This window comes from Pollicipes pollicipes, unplaced genomic scaffold, assembly GCF_011947565.3.
Source record: "Pollicipes pollicipes isolate AB1234 unplaced genomic scaffold, Ppol_2.1 Scaffold_7231;HRSCAF=8579_pilon_pilon_pilon, whole genome shotgun sequence".
Taxonomy (NCBI): domain Eukaryota; kingdom Metazoa; phylum Arthropoda; class Thecostraca; order Pollicipedomorpha; family Pollicipedidae; genus Pollicipes; species Pollicipes pollicipes.
This window is the reverse complement of record NW_023597034.1, coordinates 33,858,321-33,871,304: the sequence shown is the minus strand read 5'-3', so window position 1 is coordinate 33,871,304 and position 12,984 is coordinate 33,858,321. Positions and strand designations below refer to the sequence as shown.

General features: G+C 58.1%; 1 protein-coding gene across 1 annotated transcript; it reads left to right on the top strand.

Moving 5' to 3' along the window:
* Positions 1–55: 55 nt before the first annotated feature.
* Positions 56–9,177, top strand: Dus3 (Dihydrouridine synthase 3; the record flags this gene model as incomplete). The annotated part of the gene is given in 7 exon segments (XM_037234670.1): positions 56–97; positions 1,973–2,067; positions 3,275–3,468; positions 3,857–4,085; positions 5,125–5,722; positions 8,508–8,702; positions 9,061–9,177. Coding segments are annotated over 6 exon segments (1,422 nt in total), but the record flags the coding sequence as incomplete, so codon positions are not given.
* Positions 9,178–12,984: the final 3,807 nt, after the last annotated feature.

Below are 12,984 nucleotides of genomic sequence, written 5' to 3'. Positions count from 1 at the left end.
ATAGTTTCCTATTCAGTCGAGAGACTTCAGCCCTTCCAACTCAGAGAAGAAAGCGGGCCAGGTCCGGGGCGAAAACCGTTCGCTGACCAATTTTAGAGTAAGTTTAAGCCATTTTCACTGCACTGTTCATACCAACTCATTCTGCGGAACTGCAGCCGTGCAGGGGGTTTCGTTTCCCGCGATGCTCGCCTTCCTGCCAGATGGAAAGGCAGGCGGTGCCATGCAGGCCGCAGAGGATTCTACGTGAAGGCAAATGCCGTTCAACCGGCATATGGTAACACAGTGACGCTAGTTCGCCGCGGATGCGCGTGTTTTGTATTTTTGTGCCTATTGAGCACGGAGCAGACAGTTGTGTAGCAGACTGCCCGGCTTCTCTCACGTTGCCCGGTGGGGTTGCGCCAGTAGCAGGTGTCGGCCTCTACGCTGAAAAGGTATGAAACGTGGGCATTTGGGAAAGTGCCTCGGGGAGCGCGGTGAATGCGGCTAGAAAAATGGCCCTGTATCTGTGCCCAACTCGTGCGTTATAGCTCTTGTCTGGTGTTCGGCGTTGCCGCGCGCCACGTGGGCGGTTCTACTTCACTTAAGTCCAAGCTCAACTTATCCTGATGCTAGATCTGAGTAAGATGTGTGGTTCAGACTATTATTCACTCTTTATTCACTTATATTATTTACTCCTCTGAATGTTTACCTTTTGTTCATCTGTTAGACTGAGAACATGTGCATGACATACATGGGACTGGCCAAATTAGATGCATTTTTTGTGTTGCATTAATTGTTTTAAGCATTTTTGGTTAACATTACATTTAAGACATAATTTTCCTCCAAACACTTCCTATATGCATTGGGTTTTCAGCAACTGAGTGTCAAACCTGACGCTTTTATATTTACGTGGTGGATGTGCTGGCCATACATGGTTAGTAAAACAGTAACACATGTTTTTCAGTGTTGCTGATGGGTAGCTATTTCCCAGTGGTCAGTTGATCTATGCCTTTGGCAAACTTGTAGCATGAATTAGGTAGCAAATACTAAACAAGCTCAGCAATTTAGAAAATGGTAGCATATACAAATAGCTTTTATGTGAGGCACCATCTTATCCACCTTGGCAAAGCTTTTGTTCAGTGATATGACTGCATTGGCATGGCATAACATGGCAACTTCACTTTCAGCAAATAAAATAAACTGTTGGCTACAGATGGTGCAGAAACCTTACTACTACCTATGATGGGTTTGTTATACTGCTTAAAGTGGTTGACTGGGCTCAGGGTGGTAACATATGGTATTTATAGAGTAGGCAATTTTGTTGCCCTTGCCTGCTTTTTACACTTCCAAGTCTAGTCAACATGAATTGCTTATTGCATGCCTTGGGTGAACTTGCTGCACTTCTCAATGTCATGTTGCCTAGTCCCATGCATCATTGTTTGATTTTTTATGGTGACCATTGAAGGTGGAACTCCCTTTCTCTAGTGACCTGCCATTTGCTCTTTTCATCCTGCACATTAGCCTTGGACCTAGAAATATAATGTATTTGTGCACCATCACATGGAATATTGCTTGGCATTAAGCTATTGCCCTGGCATTAGTCCATAGAGTGATTTGGGCTGTGTGAAAAAGAATGTGTCTTGTTTCCCCTTGACTTGCCCATGATATTATGTGAATGGATGACTATGCAGGAAGTAATTCAAGTCCATGGGCCACTGAAAGCTACCATATCACCTCCTAAAATGTCTACTTGCATTTGAAATAAGTCATGATAAACCTTTCATCACTTAAGGTTGACTTTTGCTAAACCTAAACCTTTTCATTCCCCTTTTCTTAAACCTTTCCCCACTCAGCCTGCAGCTTTGCTCACAAGCACCCTGTGTTCTTTTATGCTCCACAGCAAACAAACTAACATATATGTGTAGTGTGAAATTGCACTGAATTGCTCAGTATATGCTGTGAAGTGAGTGGACATAACTTCTACACCTTTAAGCACAGGATGGACCAAGGCAACTCATCTGAGAACATAGCTGATGCACCAACAGAGGTACCTGCCAGAGGTCCCGGGGAGGCTGGCATTAAAGCTGAGTAAGTATGAAGGCATTGCACACTTACAGGATTCATTTGGGTATGCACCCATCAATTAATAACTGGATGCTGTCCAACAGGCAAGTATGTCAGGGCTAAGGTCATATTTATTGAAAGCTTTATTTGCCATGAAGCTCCCATGAAGTCTGCAGATTATTTTACCAGAAAGACACTCTTAGTTAGCATGTCTTTCCTCCTGCATATTTGTATCAGATCATTATTGTCAGTTTCAACATGAGAAATATTGTTTACTAATTACATCATTTCTCTTGATATTGGCTGATTCCCAGTATGATACATTAACACACAACCTGTTGGATGGTTGAATACCATTCATCTGAGTGGGGTCAACCTGCAGGTTTAATAATATAAAAAAACGTCAATCTCCAGATTGGTATCCAAAGTGCCTCCAGAACCTAGATACCTGTTTTAAGCATAAGTTCACTGGTGCCATTTAAGGTCAGTAACCTTGTTTGGCCCTTTGCAGGTCATGATGTGTAAACTCATAGGACTGTTTGGGTTTTGCAGCTGATTTAGCATCAAATATTTTGCTAGGTGGTATACTCCTCAAAACAAAATGTTAACCTGGGTCATTTTAGATCAGTGACCTATTGTGATGTTAAGGAAGTCCATGGAAGATGTATAATGCAGCTCATATGTCAATAAATCCGAAATGAACATCAGTTACTACCCCATATATCTACCTCTAGAATAGGGAAACAAGATGGTTTTGACCTTGGTGTGACCATTATACCTGATCTAGGTCAATACAATTTATACATTTGATTGTTTTGTTGCCTAACTGTTGCCCATCATAGAGATGTATGACTTTGTCTAATGCTCTGTTCTTACATTAGATTGAACAACTCCCTTAAGCTGTCCTTGCTGAACCCATCGCCCGAATTTGACCTGCCTTAGGTCAGCGACCTTACTAGATACATCCAAATTTTTGGTACTAAATGATTCGCTATTCAATTCGGAAACCATTCGGGATAAACCTTTGGGGGTGGGTCAAGTTGACCCCCCACCAGAGTGCATGTTAGTACTTTTGGTAAGATCTTGATGTGGGTCAGTTTGGCTAGATTTTAAATGCATTGTTGTGCCCAGACATGTGTGTGTAATCACAAGGACTGTGACAGTAAATCAGACGGAGATCCGCCGATCACTGATTATGTGGGCATTCAAGCGCACGTCTACTGGATCTCAGGTATCTCATTTACAAGAAGCAGCAGCATCCGGAAACAGAAGACGCTAAGGAGCCTGTCGATGCAGTCGCCAAGAGGATGAAGCTGTCGGAGGAGTCACCGTCCGACGATGGTGCAGCACCAGCGGAGGCCGAGGCGGCTCCATCCGAACCGGGTGGTGACTCAAAGAACAGGCACAAGAAGGAGAAGCAGCGTGGTTAGTGGTTAGAACTACTTAATGCTTTTTGTGTCAGGTGGCTATGCATGACTACTGATGTGCGCTGATCCCCTAATATTGAGAAAATCACTATCGTGATAGGCGGTCATTGATTTTTTATATACTTCCTATTGTGCTGAAATTATTTAGACTGTCACCATCATGACCTGTTCAACATACAGTTTCCTCCTGTATTGTTCAGCAGAATCATCATTATATCACCATTTTTATAGCCATTTTTCATATTTGCCGTCAGATTGAATTGTATTATCATCTTGCAATCATCAGTATTGTACGCGGCCGCTTGTCACCAGGCATACCGGCCGGCTGCTGCACGCTCGCGACCGTGCACAGCTCCCTCCACTGCGGTGGCACCCTGTGCCCGTAGGCCGCAACAAGCACCGGCCAGGGATGGCGCGCCAGGCGCCGGCCGAGAAGCTCTGTCCCGTGCTGAAGGACGTGCTGGACTCGGAGCCGGAGCGGCAGTGCCAGTTCAAGGGCCGCTGCCACTTCCTGCACGACCGCGCCGCCTACGCCGCCGCCAAGCCGGCCGACCTGGGCGCCGAGTGCTACATGTTCAGCACGCACGGCCGCTGCCCCTGCGGACTCACGTGCAGGTCAGTGGGTCCTCGGCGCCGGCGTGTCGGCGCCGTCGGGGCGCGGGGCGCGCTTGCCGCAGCGGGCGAGTGGTGGCGGAAGCGAAGGTGGTGCACTGACGTATTTATAGCAGCAATTGGAGGCCTTCAGAGAGGTTCGCTCGCTTCGTTGTAGTTTTGAGGTACCATTGCCATGCGTGGGAGTTGTTTGAAGCCGTGGATCTGCTCATTTCTGTGTGCCCAGGCCGTATTAGATAAAGTCGGTGGTGCACGATGTTTTGGAACCGCACGACGACATCTCAGCCAATATTTTGGATAGATGAAGCAATTTAACAATTTTAACAGTTCCTTTGTCTTGTTTTTGTTGTTGTTGCGGTGGCCCTCTTAAAGCAAGTTTCGACCATGTCATGCCAATAATGAAAGTGACAAATGCATATGTTGGTGAGTGTGTGAGTTAAAGAAATCAAATTTACTAACGCCAGTTATGGTAATTAAGATGAGCACATCACATTCCATCGGAACCACTTGAGTGCTCGTCGTTAGGTTGAAATCATGCGTCGTTTGACGGATTTCACTCCGTTAACATATCAGGAACTGGATTTGTTCGATGTATAGCGAACTACTTAGATGAAGCTAGATACGGTTGTATCTGACTTCTTTTCCGCTGTGCGTATATGTGATACTCTAATTTCAGTGGGCGACCGTCTAGTTCGTAGGTACAGCACGGTGCGTACTGATGATTGATACCATGAGGTAATGGTCAAAGGTGTAACATAATCTCAGTCTCTGTGCTGCGATGGAATGTCCGAGCAAACGCTGAAAGACAGAAGGACTGAGGTATGCCAATTACCATTCCATATCTGTCATTTGCCAGCACATCCTCAGAAGCTCATCACTTAGACTTGCTTTCGCGCTCACCCCGCCCACGCTCCGCACTAGCGCATACCTCGCCCTGCTCCACGTCAGCAGCGGCGGCGGGAGCAGCCGGAGTGCTGTCCCCTGTACCGCACCGTCAGCCCCCCCCCCCCCCACCGACCGGTATCGGTGTGCCTGCCGGCAGGTTCGGCGCCGGCCACACCACCGCCAGTCACCGGAGCGTCGACGGCGACCCGGAACGCTGGAGGCGCTACCAGGCGCTGCGGCCCACGCGCAACGTGCTGCAGAAGGACGTGCAGCAGCGGCTGTGGAAGCGCAAGTACGATTTCTCGGCGGCGATGGCCGCCGTGCAGCGGTTCGATCGGCGGCCGGCGCCGGCCGGCGGGTCTCACCGGCCAGCGCGCCGGCCGGCGGAGAACGGCCACGGCCCCGAGCAAGGCGGGACCGCTGACGTCCCGGCCCCGGTCGCCGGGGCCCCGGGCCCTGAGGCCCCGGTCGCCGGGGCCCCGGGCCCTGAGGCCCCGGCCGCCGAGGCCCCGGGCCCCGAGACCGCGATGGATGCTGAGGCGGCCCCAGCCGCCGCTCCTGAGGCGACCGTGGCTCCTGAGACGGCTCCAGCCCCTGAAGCGACTCCAGCTGACATTCCTAGGGCGTCGCCGGCCGGGGCCCCGGTCTGCACGGAGGCCGGCGACCGCCCGCCGCCGGCCGGCGCCGCTGTCAAGCTGCTCGGACCTCACTCAGACGCCGATCTCGTCCGGCTGCGGTCAACCGAGAAAAAGAAGGTATGGGTGCGGGGGAGGGGGGGGGGGGGGCGGGCACTCGCTCTGGGTTCGTTGTGAACTTTGTGGACGAATGGAGGGGGGGGGGGGGTATTGGTTGAGTTTATGCATGCTCTGTTTGCCACGTTATATCCGACATCTCAGTGTAACACCATGTGAGGCAATCGTGTGGCTATCGAGGTGTGTTGTATTTTTTATGCATGTGTTGTGTTCCTTTCTTGTATATCAGTTTGTAAAGATATGGAAAGGAATGTCCACTGTGCTCTATGTGAAAGGATCCAGAATCGTGTTACGATGTAGGCTGTCCACGGTTTGAAGCTCGATCAGTGTTTTTCATTTCCGGGAAGCCGGGCGCCATCTGCCCGCAGTTACTGCCACCTGGTGGCCAAAGGCGGTATTGTGTTGCGATATCCGCGTGATGGTCGCAGCCCGTTATGCGATATTTTTGTTTTTGCTTGCATTCAGGAAGTAATACCTTGAAGAACGGTTGTGTTAAATTTTCACGCCTTTGTCATGGATTCTGAACAGCAATTTTGCGTACGCAACGCGATCGATTTTGCCAATGCCAAGCTAACCCGACTCAATTCACCGAACAAACCGAACTCAACTCAATCATAAGCGGAGTCAACTGAACGAAAGTCGACTCAGTTGGCGCAAAATTGCCTTTTCTGTCTGCGCGCCCAAAAGCTCTGATATCATCAACCCTTTTCACCCAACCGATCTCAGCTTGATGGGCCCACTGTAAATGAAAACTCAACCCAGTGAAACCTGGTCCAGCCCAGCCCAACCTGGCCCGGCCATGGCTCCGGCTCCGGCTCCGGCTCCGGCTACGGCTCCGGCTTCGGCTTCGGCTCCGGCTCCGGCTCCGGCTCCGGCTCCGGCCCCGGCTCCGGCCCCAGGCCCGGCCCCGGCCCCGGCCCTGGCCCTGGCCCTGGCCCTGGCCCTGGCCCTGGCCCTGGCTATGGCCTCGACCCCAGCCCTCCATCCCACCCAGCCACGCTCAATTGAACGTTGTGTAGGCATATCGAACAACCCGTATTGTGTGCCGACTACTTAGCCCACTCCTGTTTTACTCTTTGTTTTACTCCTGGGGCTCCACTCCTGTTTTACCTTGCTCTGCCAACGATGTGCCCCTCCACGACCTTGCTCGACCCCCCCGCACGTCAGCCTGCCTTACCAGCCCGCCGTACTGTTCTACGCCGCCTGGTCCAGCCAACCATGTCAACCGAACAGATGGCATCCGATGGCATCCCGACCTGGCAGGCTTAGCCACACATCGTTCCGCACGATCCCACCGATTCTGCTCTGTCCTGCCTCACTTCCCCGGACCATGCCCTGGCACGGTCATAAATCAGTCTGCCCATCTCACCATGCCGTTTGAAGGCACGGTCGGCTATCGCGAGTGGCCGGTCGGTGACCGCGGCCCGCGACCGACCCAGGACCTGCTGCTTTGTGACGGTCCGGACGTCTCTGCGGGCAGCGGCGCAGCCGACCCTTCGGACGGCCCGTGGTCGGGGTGGGCGCAAAATAACCATTGAAGTCGACGCGCCCGAAAACACCAATGAACAACAAGAGCAAAGGCCGGTGATGGGGTTACGCGCCCCCTGAAGGGTGGGGGGGAGGGGAGAACGGCCCTCGCCGCTCCTGTGGCGGGCGACTGGACCGTGCTGTAACTGATGGGTGTGGCCAAGTCCCCGAGGTTGCAAGTTGGCAAACGGGGATTGGAGAGAGGACAGCTCGGAAATGCTATCTCGCGTAGCGGGCCCTAAAATATCCAGCAGTCATAATCATACAAGGACACCGCCAAATTCGGACGAAACTGGGCGACAAGCGCTCTCCTCTCGCGGTGACGACGACGACTACCCTGCACCCACGCTGTGACGTCTGCCGCGGCCCCGGCCCTCGTCCGGGTCGCTTGTGACGCCCGCGGCCCCCGACCCGGCCGGTCAGCGGCGGCGGCGACGGGCGGCCCAGCTGGATCCGTCGGCGGGCCGTTAAAATCCGCTGGAGTGCGGCCAGTTGTCGTCGATCGGAGCGGTCGCCGGCTGCCGCGGTCAGCCGCGCACGGGACGCGCCTGCCAAATGATAATCCGACTATCGACTGCCCGGCCGCCGAGTCGCCGCTCCGCGCCGCGCGCGCCGCGGCCCCGGCGGCGGCGGCGACGCGCTGTTTTTGTCGTCGGGCGGCAGATTAGCCGCAAATGGGCCAGCTGATGCCGCGCGCTTGCGAGTGGACGCCGGGATTAACCGGGCGGATTGCCGGGCCGCCGGCGACATCACACTGGACGCCGACCGGCCGCGCTGTGCCTGGGAGCCCCCCCCCCCCCCCTCCCGCCCCGGGAGGTGGCTTTGACTGGTGTGTGACCGTCAGGTTGTTCTGTTCCGGCTACAAGTAACATTGGTCCCTGGCAGGTGGCGCGAGGGTGCGTTCCATGTGAGCGGGACGTGGCAGCGTCATGAGACACGTTCCGAGGCAGATGGCCCCAGGGACGAGCCGTGTGGCGCGTGATCCGTCTGTACCGTAGCGTGCCGGCCAGGCCGGGCCGTACCCGCGCAAAGGGTGCTGGGCGCCGTACTCGTGACGGGTGACGACCGGCTACCACGCCCGCCCGGCCCAGGTGACGTGGATGGCCAGCTGCACGTGTGGCGGACGACGGCCACGCCCGATTCGGTCCGGAAGGGACACCGTCGCCTGTGACGGGGTGGTGGCCTTGCCGCAGGCGCCGGGGGTGGTGCGGCAGGACCGGCCACTGCCGTGACGCGCGGTGACCCCTCCTCCCCGCGCCAGGTGGTGTGGGAGGACCAGCTGTACCTGGCGCCGCTGACCACGGTCGGCAACCTGCCGTTCCGCCGGCTGTGCCGCCGCCTCGGGGCCGACATCACCTGCGGCGAGATGGCCATGGCGGCGAACCTGCTGCAGGGCTCGCAGGCCGAGTGGGCGCTGGTGCGCCGACACCACTCCGAGACGGTGTTCGGAGCGCAGGTGAGGGGCGAGGCCGCGGCGCACCGCCGCCGGCCGGCCGCCGCGCTCGCCGCCGTCACCGGCGGCGATGGCGCGGCGATGCTGCTGACGTGGTGCTTCCGCTCGAGCTGTTACGTCACCGCTGATGGCGTCTCGCTGCCGTTGTCGATCGTGTCGCTGCCGTATGTCCTGTCACGGCGGGCGCTTGTCACGCGCGGTCGCGTCGTGTCGTTACGTCGCGTCGTGTCGCGCTGGGTTACGTCGCGGGGCGCGGCAGCCGCTGATGCGCCCGGCACCGCCGGTGACGTGGACGCGCCGCCGGCGGTGCCGCGACTCTGCCGGCGCTCCGTTGGCCACTGACAGCCGGTGTCGCCGGCAGATCTGTGGCAACAACCCGGGCCTGCTGACGCGCTGCTCCCAGCTGCTGAACGAGACCTGCGAGCTCGACTTCATCGACATCAACCTCGGCTGTCCCATTGAGATGGTCTACGCCCAGGTTAGCGGTGCAGGCCTCGTCCTGTTGAGGTAGAGGGGGCGGGGGGGGGGGGGGGAGGTGTCGAAGACAGGCGTGGGCGGTGTTATTATGAGGGAAGAGGGAGAGGAAAACAAGCGGTCTTGGATTGTGCGATAGGAGGCATCCATTTATCCCGTGTCCAACAAAAGCACAAAAGCAACAAAAGCTGGGCGCTGCGGCGCACGGGAAGATCGACACTGGAGCGTCGTTGGCCGGTGCGAGTCGTGCGTGGATCGCGCGGCGTTGGTATTCCGCGCAGAGATCGCGCGAACAACGACAGATGTCTCCAATCAGAGTCCCATCAATTCCAGCTGTCGGCGCAGCCCTATTGGGTAATCGCGCCGGACGGACGCGCCGTAATGCGGTTACTTGGACATGGAAATGTCCTTCCTCAGCGATGGTTCTGGCAAGACGTTGCGCGCTTTGTTTCGCACCGCCGGCTTCTCTGTCGTGTTGTCCCTCTGAACGGCCCGTTATCGCCGGCGTCGATGGCCCACGCTCCGTTCACGCCGCGCTCAACCCGAGTACATTCACACCGCGCATGCAAAGCCGGCTCATACGTTCGCGGCTGTCTCGTTGTGCCCGTCGCCGCTCCATTGGCGCGTCGCGGCGAGTTCCGATTCCGCGCCGCGTTGGCGCGCCGGCGGCGGCGGTCCGTCACCGCGCGGCGGCGGCCGCCGCGCCGGCGGCGACAGTTAACACGACACACAATGCCGGCCCGGCCGCCGGCGGCGGCGGCCGGCCACGCCGCATTGAAATGCGCCGGCCCGGAGCGGCCGTCGCCCGGCGAGCGACGCTCTTGGCAGCCGGTCAAACGAGGCCGGACCGCCGCTGGAAAACAGGACGGCCGCTGCTGCCGTGCGTGGGTAGGGCGGGGTGGCCCGGGGAGGGGCACGGCGGTGTCGCCGGGCGAGAGCGATGACGGGCCCGCTGACCGGCGGGCGGGGCAGGGGAGCTGGGGTCCGTCGGGTCCTCTGGCCGTTGTCTGGGATCGGCCTATTCTGCCGATGGGGGTGCGAGGTCCGACGGCCTCTGTGGCATCCAGTTGCCTATGTCGTGAGTAAAAGGAAATCACAGCGACCTGGCTCTGCTCGTGGCGACGGCCCTGGTCGGGGCATAAACCGTTTTGCTGCTGTCACGGCCTGATGTTCTTCCTACCGGGGCCCGCGGGGATTTTTGCAGTCGCTTCAGTGACATTGCGACCCGTGCGCACGTGCAGCCCTGCGACACGCGCCCTGCTTCGTGACAAGCAGCCAGCCCCGCGCTCGGTGGTCAGTCTACATCTACGGCGTCAACACGGCTGCCGATGCGGGCGCCGTCCGTGACGCGCCGGGGATGAGGCCCGCCGCCCGCCACCTGGCCGGCGGGGGCCATAAACATGTCAGCCACTTCCCAAATTGAGAGCAGAGATCAATGGTTGCAAACACGTCAATACTTGCCGCCTGGAGCTTGGCCAGCTGGCCGCCGGCAGGAGCAGAGATAGTGGCGGCGTAAGGCAGCCGTAAGGCAGCCGTTCCGCCATTCGACACCGCTCTCTGGGATGGCTCAGTGCCGTTTAGTGCCATTGCGTTGTTCTAGCTGCGCCTGACGACCCGCGCCCCCAATTGGGTTTTCTGCGGCGAGAAGCTCTGTTTCGCGTAATAGTCATCCCGTCGAGTGCGCTCGAATGGCGGGTATCTGGCTGCCATGGCGGTGGGTGGTGTGGGTTGGAAAAGCGCGGTCGGTGTCGATGCGGCGTGTAGAATGTTGCGCTTCTGTTCCCGCCGCCGTCGCCCGTTTCTTGTTGCTGTCAGTCGTCTCAGCTGGCTCTAATCATCGGAAAACGACGGCATTCTTAGTTTCTGTGTACTAGTTGGCGGCAAAATTCCAACGTAGCAAGCACTCAAGATTCTGAGAGATTCGCTAAACCACGTCCCCGGCTTCCAGGATGGTGCTACTTTGCCGCCGCTGAAATCGCCGACTGCTCATAAACCCGGTCGTGTGTTCGTAGCGCCACTTGAGTCCCTTTGTCCGCGTCCCTCCGTATCTGCGATCGCTCGTGTTGGCGATCCGTGACCGGCCCTGCCCGGCCTGTCGGCTCCAGCCGCCCTGCCGTTCACTCCGGCCACGGGAGCGTCCGCGCTCCCTCCCTGATGCGCCGTGAATCAGCGGCGGCTGGCGGCCGGAGGGCTGCGACCCACGACTGCGCGCCGCCTCAGAGCCGCGGCTACGGCGGCGTGAGTCAGACAGAAGTCTGCGAAGCTGCCGCGCACGGCCGGCGGGAGCGCCCGCCGGCCGGGCTCCGGCCGCCCGCGGCGCCGCCGGGCCGCACTGCTGTGTCAGCGACGACGGTGACGGACGGCGGCCCGGTCTGGGGGTCAGGCGCCGGCGGGGCACGCGACGGAGCGCTCCCCGTCGCAGGAGGCGCCCGCCGACGGGCTGCTGTCGCGCCGGGTCTGGAGTTGGACTGAGGGCAGCGTGTTCGCTGCCGGCATCGGCTGTGTGCGCGCTGCAGGAAACTCGTCCGGATCTGACTGATGGCCATGCGTGTCTTAGACATCAGGCTGGTCTTGTGCGGTTGTTTGATGTACGTAAAGCACCCTCGAAGGTACTTTGTCTCTTTACGTAGACGTTAGCAAAGTAGCATACGATGTTTTAACGGTCCGTAAAGCACCCTGGAAGATACTTTGTGTCCTTACGTAGACGTCAGCAAAGTTGCATTTGTCGCTATACCTATCTCGCTGTTCTTTCTGTTTATTTCCGCGCCTTATAAATCGCGCTGTCCAAACGCAGGTTGCGATTTTAAAGTCCACCGCTCGAGACCCTCAACAGGTACTTTCGCTGCAGTCGTCACTTACCAAGGCTTCTCTCGTTTGGAATACTTGACACGACACGCTCGTAAACGCGATGTACGATGGCATATTCTCTGCCCGTAGGCGACCACGGCGACTGCTAAACGCCGCATACGTTGACCGGACTTGTTGGACTTCTCTGCGCGCGATCTGTAAGAATCCGCCGGCGTCTTGCGACCACACGCATGTTTAAACGCCAGTTTTCCTGTCGTAGAAGCGCGCGAGCGCCGCGTCAAATGGCCCTCCCGCGCGGCGATGATTGACGGCGCGCGTCCGAGCTCCGCACGGCCGGACGCCGCGGGTGGCCCGCGGGTGGGCAGTGGCGACAGCGAGCGTCCGGCAGCGGCGGCGCGCCGTTCGTTTTTCGTCCGGGCGAGCGGCGAGAAATCGTTAATCCGGTCGTCGGCCGGCCGGCCGGCGGCTTGTCGGCGGCGCCGACCGCCGCGCGGAACCAATGACTCGCGTCCGCCGCCGCCAGACGTCTATCGCCGACGCCGATTTCGCGGTAGATTTGCAATCGGCCATTCGGTGCATGGCTCTCGTGGCCCGGGCGCTTCGAGAGCGAGCCGGCGACAAGGCGCGTCTGAGCGGCCGGAGGCGCTGCTGGGCGCCGGACGTAACGCACCATAAATACAGCCGGCCGTGCCAGCGCCGACGCTGGCGGGCGGCGTGCCTGCAGCCCGGAGCCCCGCCCCTGCCGCCGCCCCCGCCAGCCAGACCCCCGCCGCGGAGTGACGGGACGCCCGGGCGGACGCCGGTTATAGATGGCCCGACGCGTTTTTGCCGATCGGGTGCCTTCTGGAGAGCCGGTTCCCTCGCGGGAGGTGCCTCTCGATATCTCCTTTGCCGGAGTTCATTTGGCCCGGGGCGCTTTTCCCGCCGGCGCGCGACGATTGCGGCGGCGCGCGGTGATCACAGCCAACGCAGCCGTGGCGGCGCCGCCTCCGCGGGCGGCTGC